The 25,368-nt window shown below is 38.0% G+C and overlaps 1 protein-coding gene across 1 annotated transcript in view; it reads right to left on the bottom strand.

Moving 5' to 3' along the window:
• Positions 1-20,590, bottom strand: part of LOC136794158 (sperm flagellar protein 2-like) — a 49,811-nt gene extending 29,221 nt beyond the window's left edge. The window contains exons 1-3 of the mRNA XM_067033342.1: positions 20,312-20,590; positions 9,697-9,799; positions 1,939-2,191 (exon numbers count right to left, since the gene is read on the bottom strand). Coding sequence (XP_066889443.1) covers positions 1,939-2,191; positions 9,697-9,799; positions 20,312-20,369 — 414 coding nt within the window. The 5' untranslated portion in view covers positions 20,370-20,590. The remainder of the gene's footprint in view (positions 1-1,938; positions 2,192-9,696; positions 9,800-20,311) is intronic.
• Positions 20,591-25,368: the final 4,778 nt, after the last annotated feature.

Here is a 25,368-nt window from a genome sequence, read left to right as displayed (position 1 = left end):
ATCTTCTTCCACTTATATCAAAGAAAAAGGCATCTCTACTTTTTTCATAAGATATCTCCTCCTTCATCTGAACCATTGATTCATTCTTCCTCTTTTCTTCCCCAGAGGGTCTCCTTCCACTTGGGTCCTCACACGACTCATCACCTGCCACCGATTCTTTTTCTCAACTGCCAAGTTGTCCCAGTCTCCATGTCCATTAAATGAACAAATAATCTCACACTTCTGTTGAGCTTCTCTCCTGCAGCTACTGTTATTCTCTCTTCTCCTTTATCTCCATGTGTCTTGAAAGAATAGTCTATAATCCATTCTTCCTCATCTCCACTGCAATCCACACCACTCTGCTGAAACATTTTTCTCTCCCCAAAATGTAAGCTCTAAGAGAATTGGGGTTTTTCCTGTACTACTCACTGTGTGAGTGCCTGGCATAAAGTAGGAGCCCAACAGATCTTTGTTCAATAAATGAGTAATTGACTTTGGAAGGTCACCGTGGCCAACATTAAACCCAATGGTTTTTTGTCTGGCCTCAGCTCCACAGCGCTTGTAGCACTTCTTTACATTGACTGTTTTATACTTTACAAAGAATTTTCTTATATACTGTTTTTCTTGAAGTTACCGAAAAACCTAACTCTCAGGCAGGTAGAGATAAACTTCCTTGTTTTTACAGTTGGAAAAAGAGACTGAGATTGTTCCAGGGACTGACCCAAAGTTAACCAGCTTGCATGTGAAGGAAGCAGGATGAGATACTAAGTTATTGACTTTCAGCCTAATCTAATTTCTAACTCTCTGTGGGGGCTGAGTTCATTCTGCTACCAGACTCATAAGGATGTCCACCAAGAGTAGACAAATCTAAAAGTGGAAGTAGCTCTTACATTTATTGTCATTGCTGCTTAATAAATTAAATTTTAAAATTTAATTATTTTCATTCATTTTTGTTCATTACATCAGTACAGTACTCCCCATTATCCTACAGACCTGGAAAAGTTAATGGCCTTCACCTATCATAAGGAAACAGCACAGGAACTACAGAGATTTGTCAACTAAAGAGTTGTATCAAATAATTAAGAGACATTTAATGAGTATTTGCAATGTTGAAAGCATTGTACTAGGCATATTTCTTGAACTTGAGGAACTAAAAATCTTGTGAGGCCATATGACAGATAAATAATGAAAGTTAGTCAATACTATCAGCAAGAGGAGGTTAACACCAAAGAGTAACAATTACCCGTGCCCTATGAGCTCCGCAGAATGTGTCCATGTATACTGGGAAGGTCGCACAGAGTAGACGGAGGAAAGTTTGGGGGAAGCGGAGAGAGGAGAGGGGTGAGCTTGGGTGGTAGAGAGGGAAGAGCAGAAATATACAAGTCCTATTCAAGGACAGGCTGCCAATCAATGTAGAAGAAAGACTTTATGTTGAGGGTTATGAAGAAATAAAGTTAGAAAGACAGAATGAGACTCTTCAGTGAAAGAACTTGGATGCTAGTCTACTTTGGTGACAAGATTATTTGTAAATTAGCAGGTTTCTGAGCAGAAGAAACCAACAACAGTGGAATTGAGGGCAGATTCACCTAGTGGTTGATTAACCTCCAGTAGAAAGCCTGAAGATCGGAAGCCGCATTTACTGCAGTAGCTCAGCAGGAGGTCTGAGCAGATAGGATAGGGGTAGAAATGGAAAGAGAGGAGCAGGCATAAAACGCACTGGGAATTAGGAGCAAACAATTGATAAGTTATTGGCAATTGGTGGATAGGATGGAGAGAGGCAAAAAAAATGGATAAATGAATTGAAAATATTAACATAAAATAAAACCCAAATATGGCCAATAACATGCATCAGGGACATATATGCCCGATGGGGCTTCTTTGAGAATGCAACATCACTGCTGTGTCCCTTTATCAAGCTTTATATTGTGATATGCTTATAATGTTTCTTTATGTACTTACATCTCGAAAAGTCTCGCTTTTCACGCTTTGAACTTTTGTATTTGTCAGGGGTTGCATGGTTTGCATTTCCACTCCAGTCAGCACACCTTTCTTTTTTCTCTGGAGAGCAATGTACAATTGATATAAGAGTTTCGTGGCCGCCCCAGGCTTTTCTGTGATTATATTGTGGGCCACATTTTGATCAAACTGCACACCCAGAAGATGAAGTGTGGGCTCCAAGCGAGAAAAATTATTAAGTTTGGCACTTGAAATCCTAGGCATTAAAATATTTTACATAATTAGACACTGAAATACAGCAAACAACAAATATCAGAGGTATTACCATGATCCCATATTATGAATTATCCCATGTTCTTTTAAATATATCAGTCCTCTCTAAAACCACTTAATCTTGTAGATACATTGAGATTTTGTGTATTGTCCTAAATCCATGCATTTATTTCTCTTGAATGGCTAAACTAAAACCCATTAATTTCATATACTCTTCTACTTAAATAGATGCTAGAATTTCTGCAGGAAGTCAGTACAAAAGCATAACTAAATGCCTTCTTCTAAATGGAAAAACTTAACTATCGTTTTGAAAAATATTTTACTCAGAAGACAAAATTGCAATTTAAATGTCCATTTCTTTAAGTGATGTCATTACTAGAACCTGAAAATAACCTTATTTTCAGTTGCAGTGACAATTCTCACAGTAATCCCCTCAGGCATTATCAGAAATATTTAATTAAATAACATTAGCTATACAACTAAATTACTTATATAATCTTCACTGTACACTTCATATTACTTCTTCAAGAATCGCTAAAGACTTTCTAAAATAGATGTATTATTGAATCACCTATTATCAAATTAGGCTCACATTTTAGAAGAAATTCATTAATTCGTTTATTAATTTACTCTCTCAACTATACCAATAATTTGTTTAATTTAATAAGTTTTTATAAATGTATTAAAGTCTTACAAAGATAAGACACCCTGCCCTTTAGGAGTTCATAGTGGGAAAACAGATGAATAACAAGTAGTGATAAACTGATGTAACTGTTGTGATAGATGTCTCAAATGACCTAGGGCTGTCAATAAGCCTATGAATCCAGTGGCAGAAAGAAAGCAAAAGATGTTAGATGCATTTTCAACTTTTGTGCCTCTCTGTGATCAAACTGCATTTAAGTGTCAATTTTAACCACTGGTCTATTTTCTCCTTACTTTAACTTCCAAAAACTCAGTGACGTTCTTTGATGGAAAAAAATACACTGAATATACTTAAATATAAGTCAAAGTCACATCATCTCCCTGAAAAAAGATGAAACTTTAGAACAGAGGGAGTTGGTGGAATTTCTAATATTATAGGGTTACTCACTCAATAACTTCATTTTGGACTACAATATTATTTGGGGAAGATACAATGACCTTTAATGACCTCAAATTAATGTTTAGAAGCTGAAAGAGATCACTTAGCACTTCTTTTTAAAATGTATTTAATGAATTTATTTTTTTTTTGTCTGCATTGGGTCTTTGTTGCTGCGTGCGGGCTTTCTCTAGCTGCAGCGAGCAGGGGCTACTACTCTTCATTGAGGTGTGTGGTCTTCTCTTGCTGTGGAGCACAGGCTCTAGGCATGCAAGCTTCAATAGTTGTTGCACGTGGGCTCAGTAGTTGTGGCTCGTGGACTCTGGAGTACAGGCTCAGTAGTTATGGCACACAGGCTTAGTTGCTCCGTGGCATGTGGGATCCTCCCGGACCAGGGATCGAACCCGTGTTCCCCGAACTGGCAAGCGGATTCTTAACCACTGAGCCACCAGGGAAGCCCAATTAGCACTTCTTAAACTTTATATACTGTTCCTAGTATATTATTTCTCAAGAGATAGCTCTCAAGCAGTGGTTCTAAACCTTTTTTTCTTTTCAATCACATATACCATCCTTTGGAAATCTGATGAGAGCTATGAAACCTTTTCCACAGGAAAGAAAACACACATTCATGCATATACACAAAATGTGTATACCATTTGCGGGTATTTGTGAACCTCCTAAAATCTAGTCTAAAAGTGCCTGTTAGCTGCCAAGGAGGTGGATCTGGGGAAATATATGAATGATTTCTAAATATAAATAAGAAGCCAGTATCATGGAATGGCCAATGTCAACAATTATAGTGACACAAGACACTGAATTCCTTTTCCAGTTCTGTGGTGTAACTTATTGTCCTATTTCCTCTATTTGGTTAAGTATATTTAGTACGGCATACCACATCAACCAAACTTTGAATAAAATATTTTAAATTGATAAAGAGAAACAGATCTTGAGGGGATAAGAAGAGATAAGGAATGCTACAAGGTAATCTTATCAACAAAAAGGGTAAAACATTTTTTTAGGTCTTCTCATGTCATGTCCAGTTTTGCAATTTGTTCCCCCACAAATGACCTTACAGTTTGAGATAACAAACACTGGACTAAAATGATTAGGGTACAGCAGACCATGTTTTGAAGAGTCTTATTGTGACAGAGGATGGTCAAATCAAAGACCTGTGTTCACATTCCTTGGACGGGCACCTGGCATCCCCTTTTGATCTTCCATCACAGTTCATCCTTTCATGTCTTTCCTATCCTAGGAGTCCTGTATGCCTTGTCCACTACACTTACTTGGAAAGATATGGCCTGACAACCACTTTTCAGAGATTTTGCCTGGGTCATAACCTTGGGCTTCAGAGAGCCCTGTACCCAATAAAAGTGAAGAACACTTCCCCTCCTCTTTCTTGTATTACACAACCCTCAGAATGCAGTGTAGCCTGCTAACACTAGGGTTCAGTGACACAGTAGGCTTTAAAATGCCTTTCACGGTCTGGCCAAAGTGTCCAGGTGTAATAGTATTTCCCTCTGGAAGCTTGCTTTTAATATATACTCTAAATTTCCAACTAAAATTTTGGGAATATAACTGGTGTGTAAATTGATGGAGTCCACTCTTGTTATAGTATATGCTCAATCAGTATAACATGATAATCAACAGTTGTTTTTGAACCCAGAGAATCTACTGGGACATCTTTGCTCTGAAGACATAGCATAGGATGTAAATGATGACCCCTGAGGGGATAAGGAATGTATTCTGGAAAAAGTCTTCTCCCTCTCTACTTGCAGTCCTTATTTGCCAAAGGATTACCAATCTCCTCTCCTCCTTGACACCTGGTGAGGGAATACATCGCACAAGGTTATTAGAAGCTGCCCTCCCAGGGATATCTATGTTCCTTTATTTTTTATTCTTTTAACTAATCTGCTCATTTTTCACCCTCTGAGATGGACTAAAGATCCCAAAACAGAATTTTCAGAGTTAGATGAGTTATTCTTAGGATTAAGTAATTCCCAAAGCAAATAACTTCAAATTATTAGTAACATAGATTTAGTTTACTGTTAACATTTTAGACTAAAGACCTCAGAAAATATTACATAAAAAATCCCCAAATCATGAGCTCTAGCACTAGCTAGCTGTCTAAAAAACAGGCTTTACAAAGAAGGGTCCTTTTCCCCACTAAATACACTATTACAAAGGTCATATCCACAGATTTACTAATTCTTGCCTTCTTTAAAATACCATGTGCCCTGGAAAAAATGTGGGTTGTTCCAGGAACTAAAGATGGATAGTATTTGGTTGTCAGGACAAGTAGGTCCCTCTCCCCATGTTAAGAAAGGTAATGACTCAGTGGAACAGAAAGTGAGTGCTTTGCAGTGAGTGAAAGGCAGGACTGCTATACATGATAATACTCAGGGCACACTCCTGTGCAGGGGTGGGGCAATACCTGGCATGAGGTTGTTTTATCCAAAAAGGGGCTTCTTTTTCTTTGCACAGAGGTCTCTCTGTTCACTAAGACCTGTGTCTTCACGGTTACCTCCATCCATAAGGGGTCCCTATTTCCATTTCACACAAAGGCCTTCCATGGCCTGGCTAACAAGAGCCTACTTAGTACACATGAAATACTGCATGCATGATCTGATCAGTATGGTTCTTTAAGTTTTCTGTACCGAACCAGATATACTTTCTGAAGTCATTCATTTATTTCATAGAGAAACATTATTGTGTGTCTGCTATGGTCCAGGGACAATGCCTGGAGCACAGAGAATAAACATACTATGCAACTTTGAGCAACTTTGCAATCTAGTTAAGGAGTAAACATTCATATATTCATTATCAAACATTATTTGGGCTCCTTCACGTGGCAGTAACTCTGATAAGAACTGACATATAAATAAACAATTATAACTTAATGTGATAAAAAAAAAGGGATGTCCAAAGTGTTATTAAAACAAAGAGAAAAAAAAAAACAAAGAGGAAAAGAAAATTAAATCTGCTAGGGGACCAAACACAGTTTAGAGAAGGGGTGGATTTTTAGCTGGATCTTAAGGATGAATAAAAGTTTCTCATGGTGGAAATGAAGGACGAATGTTAATATGCAAAGTTGCAAGGCATAACAAAAACACATGACATGTTTGTGAACCAAAGCAGTTTATGTTAGGGCTCCAGACCCGTGGAAAATGTGGCTGGAAAGGTGGATGAGGGTCACACAGGGAAGCATTTTGTAAGACAGGCCTTGAGAAACAGAAACTGGAATATCTAAAGTTTCTTAAGCTGATGGGGAAACCACACTTAAACATGTGGGTGTAGAGCTCTATCTGCCTACGGAGAAGTTCAAACAAGGTGTCTAAATGCAGGATTTATCAGGATATGCAGCCATTCATTAATTCAAAAAACATTAACTGAAAGCTAAACATGTGCCAGGCCTGTGATGGCCCTGGGGATGCAAAGAAAAATAACTCATACCCATAACTTTAAGGCACTTGAATGACAATGTGCAACGTGAAAGAGACACAAAAAAAGAAACTGACAACAAAGTGACCAGTGTTATAATAAGTAAATGTACACGATAACTTTATAACTTCCATAAAGGGATAATAAGCAACAACAACAAAAAAGGATTGGACACCTGGTTACATGCAGACCATCACAAATCAATCTGGTCATATGAGAACTTGTGAGAAAGCAAAAGGAAAAAAGAAGGGCATAGACACTAACTTACCTACCCTGGAAATCTTATACCTTAGAGGCTGATCCTGGCTTCCATTGGAGGGGAGGAAATTAAGGTAGAAGCAGAGTGGGCACAGGGCTAGGAGCTCAGGCAGAGGAGGCAGTTGGGGCTAAGCTGTGAAGCACCTTGTATCCCTTGCCCTTGAGGAAGAGATGTGAGACATGGGGTGTAGGGTATGGATTAGAATGTCACCTAGTACCCTAGAAGCTTAAGAAGTTGTCTGGGATTAGCAACAGAGGCTTATTTGGTATGAAAATTTATTTCCAATCCATGTCTCCTCTTGTATTATACTATTATTACCCGTACAACTAGCATAATCTGGATTGTGAAAGAATGACTCACCTCTAGAATGGAGGTACCAGATTCTTTTGCCTTAAAGTCTTGCAACATAGGTACTGCTCAATGGAAGCCTACCATTCCAAGCAACCAAAAACTAAGAAATACTTGAGTGGGAAATATCAGGTTAAAACATGGAGATGGAGCAGGATGTCAGAAATGGTAGAGCAAGGACCTCCAAAAATCCATTCCTCCATAAAGGCAATAATAAAACTGACGAAAATTATGAAAATCAACTTTTTCATAACTCCAGAAATTATCCAAATGCTTATAAGAATCTAAGAAGCATTTATTTAAGAAAAAACTTAATCTCAGTTAAAACAGAGAGCTTTTGATCGTTTCAACTTGCACTATTCCCATTCCCTTCTCCCCAGCTCTACAATAGCCTTGGAACAATAGAAACTGTAAAAACCAGCAGCCTAGCAGCCATCAGAGAGGACAAACAGGTTTAAACCTTCTCAAAAAGTCCTATCCTCAGGACATTGTTATTATTTGATATTTTTTAGAGCTCAATCATTGAAAAAAGACTTATTCCCAGGGTATTAGTGAAAAACAATCAGTGGCAATTGTTTAAGATCACAGCTACCTAAGGCAGTGATACCACTGGAGTAAATAAGAGCCTACCCAAAAACTTACGAGGAAGATATAAGAATAAAATATCCATTGGGTGTTCTGAAAAGCTCTGACATATTCCTGGAGATCTAGAGGGCCATATGCATGTGTAGGAATGTTTGGATAAGCAGAAAAGACAGAAGGAGGCCCAAATCTCTTACCTCTGGCTGATCTTGAGGTCCTGTACAAGCAGGAAGTAAAGGCTAAGGCAGGGTTGTAAACTGTGAAAGCATTGGAGACACCTCAACAAACTCACAGTCTCTCAGTCAGGAAAGATTTATCAGTTCAAGATATTTTAAAATATCTCTATTCATTTGCTGAGCTCTGTTCATTTGCTCTATTCACTAAGCTAACCAAGCAGAGTCTTCAGCTGCTGTACACAACAAGGAATACAGACTTTCCAAAATTAGTCCAAGAGAGTCATTAAACAAACAAGAAGCAGCAGCAACAACAACAAACCATGGGAAGGTGGGATAATCTGAGTGAACTCATATTATTTTAAATGTCTATTTTCAACAATTATGAGACACACAGAGAAAAAGGAAAGTATGGTCCATATATAGGGGGAAAAAAAGTCAATAGAAACTCTCTGAGGAAGCCCAGATGCTGAATTTATTAGACAAAGATCTTCAGTCAGCTATTATAAATGTTAAAAGAACTAAAACAATCCATTTTTTAACCATTAAAAAAAAGAAAGTATGAGAACAACATCTCAACAAAAATAGAATATCAATAAGAAAATCGAAATTATAAAAATAAGAACCAAGTGGAATTCTAAGGATGAAAAGTACAATAACTGAAATGTAAAAATTCAATAGAATAGCTCAACAGGAGGTTTGAGTTGTCAGAAGAAAGAATTGGTACACTCATAGATAGATCAATTGAAATTATTTATAGGAGAAGCAGAAAGGAAAAAGAATGAAGAAAAATGAACAGAATCTCAAAACACATAAACTCATTCTAATCATGAGAAAAAATATCAGACAAATTCCAACTGAGGAACAATGTACAAAATACCTGACCAGTTATTAATTTTTCTAAACTGTAAAGATTATCAAAAACAAGGAAAGTCTGAGAAAGTATGTCAGCCAAGAAGAATCTAAGGAGACATGGCTATAAAATATAATGTGGTATCCTGGTGAGATACTGGAACAAAAAAGACATTAGATAAAAATTATAACAAATCTTTGGTACAAAATGTACCATATGAATATAAGATGGTAGCAGTAGGGGAAACTGGATGTGAACCATATGGGAACTCTCTGTACTATCTTTGCAATTTTTCTGTAAATCTAAAACTGTTCAAAATAAGAAGTTTATTTTTAAAAATCAACAAAGCCTCAGAGACCTGTGGGATACTTTCAAGTATACCAACATACGCATAGTGGGAGTCCCAGAAGGAGAAGAGAGAGAGAAAGAAATGGGCAGAAAGAACTTTTGGAGAAATGATGGGTGAAAGCTTCATAAATTTGATAAAACACAGGAATGCAGGAATACAGAAAATATTAAAATGGGGCCCATCTAGAGATGAGGGCTTGCTGCAACTTTATACATTTCTCTCCTTTGTACTCCTGGGACAATGAAGTATGTATATGTGAGGAAGCAGCAATTTCCATACCAATGGATGCTTGTCTGGTTTAGGGGAATCTTGTGGTAAATGATTCTTCAATGTTAACTTTGGGCTAAAACCATCCCAATGCCAAAGGAATTGACCTTTTTTAAAGTAAGGAATAATCTCACTAACCTGCTTTCTGAAAATTCTGCAAAATCACCCTGAAGTGCAAACTTGTGCAAAACTTCTCCAATTAGATAGCCATTGGAAAATGCCTTCGCAAATGACTTGGGACCTGAATTTTAGAACGTAGAGATTAAAAAAATAAATATAATGTTGTACGTAGAGTTTATACATTTTCATTATGTACACATACAGTAAAACTTCATAATTTAACTTGAACTCAAAATGCCATGAAAATACTTCTAAAAACATCTTGTAATAACCAAATGAAAATATTGAAGTTTGACAGTAGACATCTTATAAAGGCCCCTGAATAAATGTAGATCAGTAGTTGATAACATATGACATTTTGAAGGAAAAGACAACTTTTGATCAAACCAAACACAACACAACCAATAAAACATATAACCTTAGATCTAAAAACAAACCCTCAATATATTTTATAAAATTATACTCTAATACCTTAGTTATCAGTAAAACCTGTGGATGGTGATTTCATATTCTGGCCAGGTAAGGTACAATCTAACTTCTTTAAACCTCGAAACTTAATTTTAACCATTTTGCAATGGAAATTTTACAGAAATCATCTGCACCTTCTTAAATAAAGCCTGCTGAACATAATCAAGCTTTTCCTTGTTGGCTCCAGGGTTTACTCCAGTCTAGTTCGTGTTCTGTGCAATGATGGAGACAGCCCAGAGGAAGACAGACTTTGGAGCCAGAGATATCTATGCAGGAATCTTGGCTCTGCCTTTTACTAGCTGTGCAACCTCTCCCAAGCTGCTTAAGCTTCCTGAGTTTCTGTCCCCTCATCATATCTATATCTATCTTGGAGAGCTATTTTAAAGATTAAAGGTAATGTATGAGAATTCCTTGGTACCATGCCTGCCACATAGTATACACATAATGATGAGTGCAGAAAAAGAAATGAAGTGTTAAACAGAATTTGCTTTCTTTAAAAATGTCCTTAGTTTGGGGTCCCTTGCATTTTTCTTATGAAGTGAAGGATATAGGGTTACCTGGTATTCAAGAATGATATACAAAATCGATACATAAAATAAATTATATTATCATAGGACAAAGCCATCATCTCTCAAATGACTTCAAAATCATCCAAAAATCTTCAATGTATTTCTATCAGAGTCCTTTAGGCAATAGCAATACTAAACATCTATAAAATATTATATATTATCACAGTGTCGCAAACTCATTCATACTGAATTATCCTCTTTTATCTATTTGACTATTAATAAGGTGGCTATCTGAAAATGAAGAAACAATAATTTCTTCATGATTTGTAGAACTGATGCTTGGTGCGTGGTTGCAGGGAGGTGAGTTGAGTTGCTCCATAAAGGCCACTGTACACAGACCTCACTCAGAAGACTTCACATTATCATAAGACTCTTGCATATTTGACACCAGCCCACAATTTTGCCCAAAGCTTTTTTAATATCTGTTCTCAAAGTATTTTATACTCAATAATACCCCAATTCTTAGGTTAAATCAATATAATTATAAAGCAGTTTAAAAAGATGTCAACTATTTTCACTGATTCTGTTTACTTGGGGTGAGCCCCTAAGCTATCTAGCACTAGAATCTATTGACTGCCTTCTGGAATCATACAGCCGTAGTCTTGGAAGCAACTGGAACCCAAATAGCTCCTTTTGCCCCCAAAAGGCAGAGGTGTGCCATTTCCTCCTGCTGAGTCACTGCAGATTTCTCCTTTCCTCGGAGACTCACCACTGCTGGCCTCCAATGCTGTTCCCTGGTTTTCGGCTGCTACCACTGTCCTCACTGTGCCATCTGGGTTGCTCTGGCTGTGCCTTGCACCTCTTCTGTCTGTTGCTTTCTCCTTTCTGCGTCTTTCCTTTTTCTCTTCTATATCCCTTCCCTATTCTTAGCTTTCTGAAGTGCCCCTGGACATACAGTCATTGTCAGACTATGGATTCCTACTAAGAATCTAAAGACTATTATTTTGTATTCAGGGGCTACTGCTATGTCGCCATTGGGTGGTCTCGTTCCCCCACACTCAATGGATTTTGCACTTTGCCTATTGTTCCTGCTGACTGAAGACCTGAAATCTAGCCTGTGAATAACTGGGGAATAACTGTATCCTAGTCCATCACTCTCAATGTATCAGGCAAATGGTCTGTAGCAAACTCTTTGCTACAAAAAGTCACTAGAAAAATAAAATCATAATTTACTTCCTTTGAAGTGGCAGAACTTATTAAAAGGCAATTCTGATACGGTTAAAATAGGGGCATTTTGGATATAAAGGTCAGAGAAGAACAGTAAACACATTATTTCACTGTCAAGTAGTTTACTATAAATAAGTATGAAAGCATGTGTCTGCAGCTCTGTGTGTATTAGACACTTTCAGAATTTTTTCATATTTTTTTTGCAACACAGGAACACAGAAGAGAATAATGAGTGAAGAGCTATAGCAAACAGCAAAAGTAACAGAGAGAAAACACATAGAGAAAATGAAAGAGGAGAAAAAAGAAGAATACATGCAAGAAATCAGATGAAGAAAAAGCAGATAAGCCAGGAATATGTAGATTAAAAAGTATGGAAAGGAAGATAAGAAGCCAGAGAGAGAAAGAGAAATGGAGAGAGGCGAGGGGAGGGAAACAGTAAGGAAAAAAGAAAACTCAAAAGAAAGATTATTATTTTCCCTTTGTTTTATCAAATTTTCCTTCCCAGTAAATGTTCCGGAATACCATGACTAACTTCATGATGGCCACCTCTATAAGTTAATTTGCACTCACAACTGGTATTACCTACAGGAAAGAAGAGGTGGGTTGACTCTAGGATAAGGAGCAATGCAGAATATGAGAAATACATGAACCACGGGAGCCCAGTGACGTTCTTCACCCTGAGCTCTAAAATGATGTACATCTGGGAAACGTTGTTCAGCAGCCACTCAGCCATGCCTCCAGTCTTCCAAGCCTCAGATCTGATCCCCATCACCAGTGATTTGCTGAAATCTTTGATGTGGGCCTTTGTCTACCTTAGGCTGGGACAGAGGGCAAAATGGTCTATGTGTTTCTCCACCTGAGCCAGCTGGAGAAAGCACAAAAGAAGATAAGCCTTCTACATTCCAAATGGTAATGAGGAGAGCACAGGCTCTGGAGAAATATTCTCTAGTCTGACTCTTTGACCATTTATAAGCCCCGGGACTTTGGATAGTTACACAGCCTCAGTGTCCTGTCTTTAAAAGAGAGAGAGTGATGGGTTCTACCACCTGAGAGCTGGTTTGAGAATTAAATGAGATAATTGCATGTAAAGTGCATAGTATAATTCCTGGTATATAGTAAGTGCTCAGTGATCATTTTATTGTTATTATTACTGCTTCCTAATCTAAGACAACAGGTTATATCAATTACACAATTTTTTTTTTTTTTTTTTTTTTTTGCGGTACGCGGGCCTCTCACTGTTGTGGCCTCTCCCATTGCGGAGCACAGGCTCCGAACGCGCAGGCTCAGCGGCCATGGCTCACGGGCCCAGCCGCTCCGCGGCACTTGGGATCCTCCCGGACCGGGGCACGAGCCCGTGTCCCCTGCATCGGCAGGCGGACTCTCAAACACTGCGCCACCAGGGAAGCCCAATTACACAATTGTTAAGCTCAGTAATAGATCCTCAGTGACTACAGTACAAACATCTTTATTTAAAGGTAACTCAGTACTCCGAGAACAAATATTTGACCCTAACCTTATATTCAGATACAGGCCTACTCTTGGGGCCAGATAAGCTATAACACTCTTGCCAGTCTGGGGAAGCACATGTAATCAGACATAGTTGATTTTTACAGCAAACCATCTGAATAGGAGAAATAAAGACAAGACGTAGCCTCACAGCATTTCTGGTCAAGTTTTGCCACCAAATGACTAAACAGATTTGGGGCTTTGGGGATTGTAGACAAGGGGCTATAGACCTACACATTCTATGCTAAGTGTCCTTTGCTCCTCCTTCACTAGAAGATCAAAGACCTAGCCTAGGTTATCAACCACATTTTAAAAGCCAAGCAAATTTACTTTCATTTGAGAGAGAGAAAAGCAGCTGCTGGTGGCTGGGTACTGGCCTGGCCCAATTAGGCCCTGGTGTTGCTAGGAGTTGGCCCAGCACTCACAGCTAGACCTCGGCCTTCTCCTGCTGGACATAATCAATTTCACATCACACCAACACTAGACAAGGCTACTCAGTGACCCTGATGGATTAAGACAAAAACAAAATCTCTCTGTAATCATGCCTGAACTCAGACCGAAACAGTATTGACCAAAACACAAAAAATGATCAGATATCATCCCCCTATTCTGACTGATATGAGTGGCTGCTGCTTTTTCTTTTTCCTTGCTTTGCTCTCCCCACTTCCTAGATAAGTTTTATTAAGATATCCAATCATAGAGTTGTCTATGCTCCCTTTACAGGTTCCAATTCAGAGCAAAGCGCTGCTTCCTTGAGCCCTTCCCAAAAAACACCTAACACAAACCCAAATGCTATAAGGCCTTTCTAACATCGTCTTCTTGAGATGCCCCACAGTTCCTCATGGTATGTGTTGCAACAAGTCAGTAAACTCAATTTTGTTCAACTACAGGTGTATCCTGTGCTCTTTGGCTGGAGAACATTGACAATTTCTTTTCTTCCAGTACCAGAACAGGATGATCAATTTTTATAATTTTATCCTTTGAAGACTTCATCATAATTCTCAAGATTTACTATCTGAAACAAAATCTCAATTGCTATATTATATAACCTTCTTTAATGGTTAAAATTTGGGGTGGCATTCTTGGAACTTCATATCTTACAATTTTGACATTGATTTATACAACACTCTTCTGTTATTAGATTTGCTGTCTCCATTTCCAGTCAACAGAGGCCAAATTTCAACAAGGAAAATGCTGCTGAACTAACCAGGAAATATCAAATAATTTGTTACATTACATGACAAACCATGTATTTCCTAATGACCCTGAAAGGCTAAAGTATGAGAAAATGTGTGGTTTAATAATACCTGGGGGAAAGAGGAATGAACTAAAAGCATACTCAGAATCTGCTACTAACTTTCCACTACCTAGTTGTATAACCCTAAACAAATCTCTACACGTATCTGATTTGATTTCTCATGTGCCAAAGAAGAATTAAATGATGCCTAAGATTCTTTTTCAGATTTAAAATTTTATGTCTCTATGATATGGTAAGGTCACAGGCTAATAAAAGGTCACTACAATACATTATAAAATACGGTATATAAATAAATATTCAATAGGATTTTTTGATATCTCTATTTTTTTCTTAAAATAAAATTTGGTACTTTTGAAAAAGTGTGGACATAAGACTTTAGTTAATGTACAAGGGAACCCAGATTAAGTATAGTTAGTGCACAAGGGGTTAGTTAGTCAGTGCACAAGGGGGTCCAAATTAAGGATGTCCCTAAAATTTGGGACATCAGTAGAAAATATCACTCTCTAAAACAAACACTACTGAGATTTAATACAAAAGGACTTAGCCACCTATAGAAACCCACTTATTAAAAAAAAACCCAATTAACAAGGAATATAGGCCATCTCTTAAAAATCACAATAATTTATCTATTTAAACTTTTTATGCATCATGTAAATGATAATCTTGAAATGTATTAGTTAAACTTATTCAGAATAGAGATATGCTGCAATGGAAGAAAAATACACAAATATCATAATTTTAGAAGCTTTTGTAGTAGTAGTAACACTGGAAAATATCATTGAACAGTATGATTTCCCCAAACACTGGGGGGGAAAGAGGAGGAGGGAATCTGACTTTAATCTAATCTAACTTAATCTAATCGAATCTAACCACTCAATGATATCTAGATAAAATGCCTCTAGAGCAGAAAAGTAAAACACATCAAGTATTAGCTTGATTTGAGGATTCTTTTGGTAATGTCTAATTTCTAACTGTCAAGGAGCAAACTGATCTATGCATTTGGTCTCCTCCTGAGTGTACCAGCCCACCAAGACTTGCATTACGTTCCATTGCCAGTATACGTTATTCCGCTGTCCTTTTGCACATGATGAATTGGTACTGTAGCTGATAAAATCAGCAGAATGTAATTTCTGTTAGCATGTGACAACTCCTAAGAAGTTGCTTTAAGTAATAAAGCAGAGCTTCTGAAATCACAAAAATGAGGATCAAAGCACCCAGGGTGACCTTTTCGAGATGAACAAATCCATAGGGTTCAGTCAAAAACAATACTTTACCCTATTTTTGTTTCACTCATACATTCTCATGTAATAAACAATTATTTACTAAGTGCCTATTATGTGACAGACACTATAACAGACATACTTCTAAAGTGAGAGGCAGAAAAGTGGTTGAAGTAATATTTGAGTATCTAGCTCTAGTATAGATAAAAGGCACTGTGGTAGATATTTTCCATTTGCAATCTCATTAGATACCCTCCCAAATATATAGCAATTATTATTATTACTTCTCAGGGTATAAAATTGGGACTAGAGATCATTATTTATAATCTGGCTACTACAAAATCAAGACTTAGGGATGCTAAACTTTCTTAACTCAGTTTTCTCTTTATTGGTTCCTTGTTACTATTGATAACAATGTTTAAGACATTGAAACAATAAAAATATGCATAATAAGGTATTTACAATTTTCAATATAGCTCCATCCGGAATCTAAAATAATATGGACTGTCTTATACATCCATTTTTACAAAGAATCTGTTCAGTACACGGAATTCAAATGCTTCTACTCATTTGTGGAGAATGTTTAGTTAAGACATTCTGATGCCAGTTTCCTCTTACAGTGTATTCACAGGCGTTTTGTAAAACAGAGGCAGTTCTTACTCTTGAAAATAACTGAGAGTTTGTAAAGAATTTTACAGCAGATCTCTTAGTAACATTATTCTATATTGCTTATTTTTGTTATAAAAATAATTGCTTGAATTTCAGATGGATTTTGTGTTGAACAGCTTTTTGTATTTTAAGACATTTCATTAACATATACGTCTAAGCATTATTTTCCAGGACATACGGTTTTGTTCAACTTAACTCACTGGAGATCCTTAGCTTTAGTAACATAGATCTGAATCTTCCGTTGTTGACACTAATCAAGCCTCTGGTGACTCCCAGAAACCTCATTAAGTGGAGGGAGACTATTCTCAATTAAGGATCACTGAAATTCATTTTCTTACTGCTGATATTCAGGGAGTCCAGACAACACAAAAGTCAACATGAGATGCTTTATCCAAATTGACTTCTATCTTTCAGAATAATCCAGAAATCAATCGGCTTTAGCTACCTCTCCAATGACAGCAATGCATTCACTTGGCATTCTCATTCTGTTTTCTTTGTCCCAGCAAGAAACATATGGACCGAACCACTTTTTAAAAACACGAATAAATCCACCTTTGCCATTTAAGCATCTAGGAATTAGGTTATGCCCTGTGAAGTTACAACATGCCTGGGTGGTTGAATTTCTGTACTGCTTGGGATTTCAAATTGAACAATAATCCTCATTAAAAGGAGTTCAAATGAATACACTTGGGAGGGTAAATTTTTAAAAAAATATATTCCCTAAGCATAAACTCTAATATATAATACAGTGCCTAAGAGCACTAGTCAAAGATCTAGCTTCAAATTCTAGTTCTAGGACCTACTAGATGGGTGACCCTGAACAAATTACCAAGCCTCTTTTACTCATCCGTACAACTGGGACAGTGTCTCTTAGAGCTTTTTTAAAGATTAAAAAAGAAAACCTATATAAAAGGGTTAGCACAGCGTCTGGTGTAAGTACCTAAGTGCTCAAGAAGGGATAACTTTTATTATTCTTCCATTTATAAACTTTATTAGAGAAAATAACTCTTATGTAACCCTCCAATACTTTAAGATACTATATTTCAACCAAAATGTTAAACCTCTTTTTCTCCTATTTCATCATGTGATGTTTGATCTACTTCTTTGATTTTATATTTCTAAGGCTATATTGTATTTTCCTTTCAAATTATAAAGGCAATACAAGCAAAAAGCCAAATAACACAGATGCATAAAAAAAAAGCCAGCTTCTTTCCCAGGGTAACCAATACCGATACACTGGTTTATATCCTTCTATACTTCTCTCTATGCTTACACAAACCACAAAATGAAGAGTCCCATGTATGTCAACAGCCCAGTATATGCCTCTCCACACTTTTCTCTCACACATCCTCATGCAACAATGAAATTATACTGGTTACAATAAGCTATAACTTTTGTGTTTTACTTGAGCATTCTTTAGGTCAAAAGTTATAGCAACTAACTCATTTGTTCTAACAACTGCATAACAATCCATAGTGTCATCTATCCAAATATTCTGCTACTGAAGGGTATTCAAACTGTTTCCATTTTTTTTCTTTTTGCCCCTACAATCCATGTAGCAATAAACATCCTTGTTCAAATGTCCTTACATATTGGTGATTTTATTTTTGTATGATAGTTTCTGTAAAGTAAGACTTGGCATTACTATGTCTCAGGGACTATTCTAAATGTTTTACATTTATTATCTCATTTAGTCTTGACACAACTCAATGCGATATTATTATTACCCCTATTGTGAATATCGTAAAATTTAAGTAAATAAATTGCCCAAGGTCACTAGCTAGTAAGTGTGAATAAGTGCTTTCAACCTAAACAGTCTGGCCTCCAAATCCTTGCTCTTAACAGGACCCTTATCCAGCAATTACCCAATTACTTTCCCCAGAGGTTGTACCCACTTAACAGTCCTTCCATGAGAGTTCCTCTAAACCATTCTAAGCCTTCCATTGTACACCATAGGATGGCTTATCTAATGACAGAAATCAACTGGCAGTGTGCTTCTTAGGTGCACAAATCCTATCTTGTTTGTTTCCAAACACAGTTGAATGTGTGCCCTATAGTCAGAAAAGCCTTTTACAATATGGAATTTGGCTACTTAGGGGATCGTCTCTCTCTTTTTAGGCTCCTCTTAGCAATTGGGATCAAAAAATGAATATGTATTGCTAGTGAATGGGCTGCAGAATACTACAGCTGTCTCTGCTAACAGCTTCCAGCGTTAAGCTTCGGGAAAGCAAACACTGGGAATTTTCCATTTATAGTTTATGTTATTTAAATTCTTACTTAAAAAGTTTCCAGTCTTTTAATATTCACCGAATGAAGTAATTCTTCCTCCTCCTCTCAAAACCAAAATTCCCAACCTGATTACAATTAGAATGGCATACTACTGTTTTTATATATTTCTTATGCATTTTATTTACTTTTCTCAAAAGTGTTTCAATATACAACAGAGTCTTAGGGACTTGAGCAAAGGGTGCGGTTTTTATTAATAAAATAAATAAACCAAATTAAACTCAGCAATTTGTAACTGCTTTTCTTCGGAAGAGTATATCTTAAGGGCATGTTATTACATTTTGGCTCCTATGGTGAGAAAGAAATATGAAAAGAAAAATGCTAAACGCCATCCTGAGATCAGCATCGTATTTTAGGTGAGGAACAGTCAGAGACACATGGGATGATCATAGAATCCTTGGGAAAAAAATTACTGCGGTTCCCAGGGCATGTGCCGGTGGTGGTTTGGCAAAGAAAAAATCCGGGTTTTATGCCTCAAGAAAGGCAACTGGAGAAGCTCCAAAGTTAAAGATCTTAAACGCTGATAACAAATACTGTGTGGCTGCAGAAACACTACTGATCTAGCAAATTCTGTGGATGACTTAAGACTTAAGGTTGAGTTGGCACGATTGCCCCTCTGGTAGCAAGCTGGCATTATGCAAGGATGCTTCTGAGAAAAACAGACTGAAATGATTCGGTCTGAAAACCTCTTGCTTTGAGCAAAAACCGTACCAGCTGGAAAATGAACTGCTTAAGAGACAGCAGAAAGAAGTTGAATGGGGGTGTAGTGCTATTCTGGAATTTGGGCTGTCACAGAAGGTGCCAACGTGTAAAACTGCCTCTGTGGTTGTGAGATTTAGAAACTTGGGGCGGCAACTTCATGGCTCGGGTAAAATCAGGTTAGTGAAGAAGGTCAGCTTTGGGAAGAGTGAAAAGTGGTCAGAAGCAGTCAATGTGTACATTTGAGCTAAGACTGCTGAAATTTGTAAAAGTTAACATATTCTGCATTAATTCATTTCACACACCCTCCTCTCCTGCGAGGCAGTTAGGTATGGCAAGTACGAATGGATCTATTTTATCCTGGAGGAAACACACTGGGAAAAGGAGAAGGTGTTGTAGCTTGTCCTGGGGCACACATTTAGTAGCGCGGTAGCTGGCTCTCAGGCTTCATATCTCGTTGGCTTAGTAGCACACCACGCTTGAGTGTGAAAGGAGCAATGTCAGGGCCAGACGATAGAGTCCAGAAAATTCTTCTCTCCAAAGGAGCAAGGGAGCCCTCCCTGAAGCCTCTGATGGCTGAGCACCACGGTAGGTCACAACCTGCAGGGTTGAGACCACCGTGATGATGGATAACTGAGCGGCAGAGCGGAGACGGGAGAAGCCCTGCAGCGGCTGAGGTGAGCCAGAGCCGGCAGCTAGCGCCTGCCCCGCCACCTTCCATCAGCGCGCCGCGCTCCAGGCTCCGCGGCCCGCTCGCTCCCGGCCCGCTCGCCCCAGGCTGTGACACTCACTCACGGTCTGGGACACCTTCAACTCCTGGTTGAGCCACTGGCACAGGATTTCCGACATGGCTCGGCCTGCGCCTCCCACCGCAGGCAGGTGCCAGGAACGCGCGGGAAACCCAGTCCGCCCGCCCGCGTCCTCCTGTTGCCAAGGGCGACCCGTTGCTAAGGAAGCGTCTCCAGGCCAGAGCTAAGGGAGAAGGCTGGGAGAAGAAGGGCGCCAGAGCCCAGCCGAGGAGGACAGAAAATCGTGACTTGCCCCCTGCTGGCGGGTAAGACTTGGGTGTGCGCAAGCGCAGTGGGCTTCGAAGGCCTGGAGACGGCGGTGCGGACCTTCAAGAGCGCTGTTAGCTGGAGTGGGGTGCGGAGGGGCGAAGCAGGGAAGCTAGTGGACTGAGCAAGGGGTTCTTGGACAAGCAGAAAAAGAAAGAAAGGGTCTTGATTGAAAGGGAATTCTTTTCTTCCTGTTTGTCTCTTAAAGAAACCTATGGAAGGTCCTACTCTAATGGCCAGTTTTAATTGCTCCATTGTATGGGCTACACAGACAGGGACAGAATAGGTCTTACTCATCTTTTAATCCCAGAACTGGTATAGGTCCTGACCCTCAGCAAGCGTTCAAGTTTTGTCGGTGGTGGTGACAGAACTAACATTTAGGGTAATTCACATCTTTATGTTGTTTTGAGAGGTGAATATTTAATGAGCTTCTTTTCTGGTCAGTTTTGCCTTCCAGGTAATATTTTAAATTGTATTTTGAGAAAGACTCTCACTTTGCCCAAACCCGAGTCAGCCTCCTCTGAGCCCTCTTCCCTCTGAGGTCCCACCTTGAACTCTGTCCTTGGCCCCTTTGTCAAGTTTTAGCAAAAATCCTGCTGGATCAGTTTAGTGAACATCCCCCACCCATATCTGATCGAATACCTCATCCCTCACCCTTGATACCTGATCATTCTGGCCTGTCTTCAGCACGGATCCTGTCAAGTCAGTTTAGCCTTTAGCCCTGCTGTTTCCTCTTAGTAGTTTTCCACCCATAGACCCAACCCTGCTCCTTGGCTGTAAATCCCCACTTTTCCTTGTATTCAGAATTGAGCCCCAACTCTATCCCCTACTGCAAAACCTCACCACAATAGTCCCTTGAATAAAGTCTTCCTTATGGTCTTTAACAATGGTAAGAAAAATTTTCCTTTAATAACTTCTACAAGTTTAGGTAGAATAATGGGAAAAATTATATACATATATAATAGTATATATATGTATGTCACAAATATAAGGAATTTTCCCCACAAAAGCTTGGATACATCAAATTATGATTCTTTTAAACTATAAGAATAATAACAGTAATGTCCTAATAGAAGAAATGTCTTTTAAGATTAATCTGAAATTGATCCATGTGTCCTGATTGGATAAAAGTTTAGTGCTATTTCACTGTTGGCTTTACTTAACTTTGAAATCTCCTATCCCATGAGTTTCCTCACACCCAACATAGCAGGCATAACTAAATACAATGGGAATTCTGAGGGAGATTTATTGCCAACAGAATCGGAGCCTGATGCATGTGATATGTCTCACATTAGAGTTATCCAAATTCGGAAGACTATAAGATTCTAAACAGCCTCTACAGCTTGGGGGAATATATCTAATAAACCTTTATCCATTGGAAATAAGTCATCCCTGAAAATGCTTCTAAGGAATGAATACCTGCCTGGAAATGACCTCCAAGACACTCTTGCTGCTTGTCATCGCAGTAGTATATTTAAACCGAAGACTAGTGTTACACATTTATTAAGAAGTTCCAAGCTTTAATTTCAGTCTATAAAGCCTGGGGGATAGAAACCAGTGTTTTCTAGATTGCTGAGAAAATTGCTTTTGGGGAAGGATGCAGATGAGGTGTGCATCGAATTCCACAGCTGCACCAGAAGAGAATATACCTGAGCTCATAAACCATCCATAGATATGTGCTATTATTCCCACGTCAGAGCAAAATATTTCTGTGCCCATCTGTAGGAGCTGTTTGGTTGTTGTTTGTTTCAAAGAGTTATTTGTAGTGTTTGTCTTTGGAACCCAGCTGCCAGTCTGCCAATGTGGTTTTTTGGAAAAGAAATGTTTATACAGAATTTAGATAAATGAAGAACGGACACTACAGAATTAAGGCAAAGTCTTTCATTTCACAAAAAGAGCATGGTAATTTTTTTCAGTTCCTAAAGCATCCCACTTGAAAGTGATCTGACATTAAAATATTAATGGAAAATTTGAGCTATTACTGAAATACATGCATTTTACTGTGTGTTTTTTCTTGAAATTGGTAGTTTAGTTATTATTCCAAGTTTACCATTAAATCTATTGTCTTTCCATTGAAATCCCAGCTCTGGGCAAGGTTTCTGGCACTGCTCATGTTGGTGTTTTGCATTAATATGATATGTGACTTGTTCGTTTCCCCATGTGGATTCAGTTGGGAGAGGAGATGATTAAAGAAATGGACAGTTTCCCATCTGTTCCTGAGATGACATCCTTATTGTTTTTTAAATTAAATTTTTAGTGTATCTGGATCTTGCATTTAATCATAACTATCACAGCAATTTTTAAAATTTATTTTTTAAACCATTACCTGTCATTTATTTATAAATCCTTATTTATTCTTTGTAAATAGTCAAGGATGGAATACAAAGAGTTATTTTGAGACCACAAGTTGGCTTGAAAAGTCCTGCTGTGTACCGAAATGAAATACACCTTATTCTTTTAAAAATAATTATAACATTTTTTCATAAATAGAATTTTACACTATCAATAAAACCCAAGCTTTGGAATCAGACACACCTGGCTCCAGATGTTTGCTTTCGATCCAACTAGTTTTTTGACTTTGGAAAAACTACTTAACTTCTGAGGCTCAGTTCGTTATCTGTAGAACAAGGACATCAATATTTGTTTGACAGAGTTATGAGGATTAAATGAGAAATTGCACATATTAATGTCTGACTCATGGTAGATGCTAAACATTTCTTTCCTTTTCTCCTGAGGCTATATGAATTTTTCCATTACATTGCTGTTTGGCTTAGTTTTGAGTAGTTTAGATTTGCTTATAATATTTCAATAAGTTTTTGAGACATTTATCTCATAAATCTGCTTTGATTTTATTTATTACCAATTCAATATTTATACATACATAAGTATATATACATAGACAGATTTTTAGAAAATCTTATTTGGTCTTCTACATATGTCTTGCATGCATTTCTTCATTTCTCTCTCATCACCTTAGATCATTCTCTCATTCCCTCTTCTCGACATGTTTTACAATGTCCTTGCTCACTTTATATTCATTAATTCAACAGATGTTTCCCCTAGTGCCCACAATTAGCAGCCAAGCCAGATTTCCCTCTCTCGTCTCCTCTAGTCACTCTCTGCAACAAGTCCAGTTCATATTCCTTCTCTATTCTTCAACTCAGACACTTTCGTGAATTTCACGAGAGCAGCATTTACTGACTGTGGGTTTTGACCTCTTAAAAGAATATGTAATTCCTATAGTGGATCATGTCAGAGTTCTTTAAAAATGAAACAGTGAAGAATACAATGGAACAGAAAATATCAGAGGGCATTTCATGTAGGGAGGGTGAAGGTAGGGTGGGGCTGGAAACATTTTTGGAGCCACTGTCCTGGAGGAAAAAGACCCCATTGGGGGTTCTTTACAATCTAGCTTCAATCCAAACTTAACTGTAAGCCACAAATTCCCTTTGTACAACTTGCTCACATTTCTTTACTATATCCCACTTTTCCCATCTCTACATCCTCTCTTTGTTAAAAAGGCAGCTTCCTCTCTCAGCCAATTCTACCTGTCCTTCAGGGACCAGCTCATCAGTTACCACCTTCACAAAACCTCCTATTCTCTCCATCATCCTAATCCCTTCTCAATTCTGAAAGCTCAGAATAAGTGCTTTCCTTTCAACTTTCATCCAAGACACCTAACTCTTACCAACTACACATAACTTGGCCAACAACTCAGTTTTGCAATCTTCTAATGTCTTTCTCAACACATTTTCAAACAAGTATTGATTTAGTTTCATATTATTTGTGGCAAATAACTATAATGCTGTGAGAATTTAATTCTGTTTCAAAATTCTTGAGGTCTTTTCTATTGAAGCAGATATGACCTTTTCTTTTATGTGTCGTATTTTCCAGGCCACATGATTTGTCTTATATATGGGTTGTGCCTTTCTCAGGCAAACACTTAAATTTTCAATCTTAGAGAGCAATCAGATTTGAAACAATATCAAGTTAAAAACAAAAAAAATAAGACAAATAACTTGGTACCGTATGAGAAAAAATGAGTCATATGTTCTATGACTGAGATAAGCCAAAGTTCATTTGTCAGAATTCTTGCTTTAATTTCTTATTTTCCCATATTGAAGTTTTCAGAGAAACTAAAACACGTTTAGTATCTTAAATTTAGAGCCATGAATTCATTTCTTACTTTTTCCTTCCCCAGAAAAAAAAAATAACCATTGCCAGTAAAACCTCTTAATTTTGCTGAATCTGATCAAATTATTCTTATTGCAACATTGCACTTGTTCACATAGGCCCACATCCTTATCTCTCTCATGGAATATGCTTTAGAGCAAACCGGATCTCTACATATGCCAAGTTTGACAACTAACTCCACTATAGTTTCTTTATAAATGAATAATTTCCAGAGAATTACAGTTTTGATTGAGTAATTCTTGAAAGTCATTATCCTCTATACTTCTACTCTTTTTAAAAAAATTCATTTATTTATTTATTTATTTATATTTGGCTGTGTTGGGTTTTCACTGCTGTGTGTGGGCTTCCTCTAGTTGCAGTGATCGGGGCTACTCTTCGTTGCAGGCTCTCATTGTAGTGGCTTTTCTTGTTGCAGAGCACAGGCTCTAGGTGCACGAACTTCAGTAGTTGTGGTGCACAGGCTCTAGGGCATGCAGGCTTCAGTAGTTGTGGCACGTGGGCTCAGTAGTTATGGTTTGCAGGCTCTATAGTGCAGGATCAGTAGTTGTGGCACACGGGCTTGGTTGCTCCGTGGCATGTGGGATCTTCTTGGACCAAGG

This window comes from Kogia breviceps, chromosome 4, assembly GCF_026419965.1.
Source record: "Kogia breviceps isolate mKogBre1 chromosome 4, mKogBre1 haplotype 1, whole genome shotgun sequence".
NCBI lineage: Eukaryota > Metazoa > Chordata > Mammalia > Artiodactyla > Physeteridae > Kogia > Kogia breviceps.
This window is presented reverse-complemented; position numbering and strand designations above follow the sequence as displayed.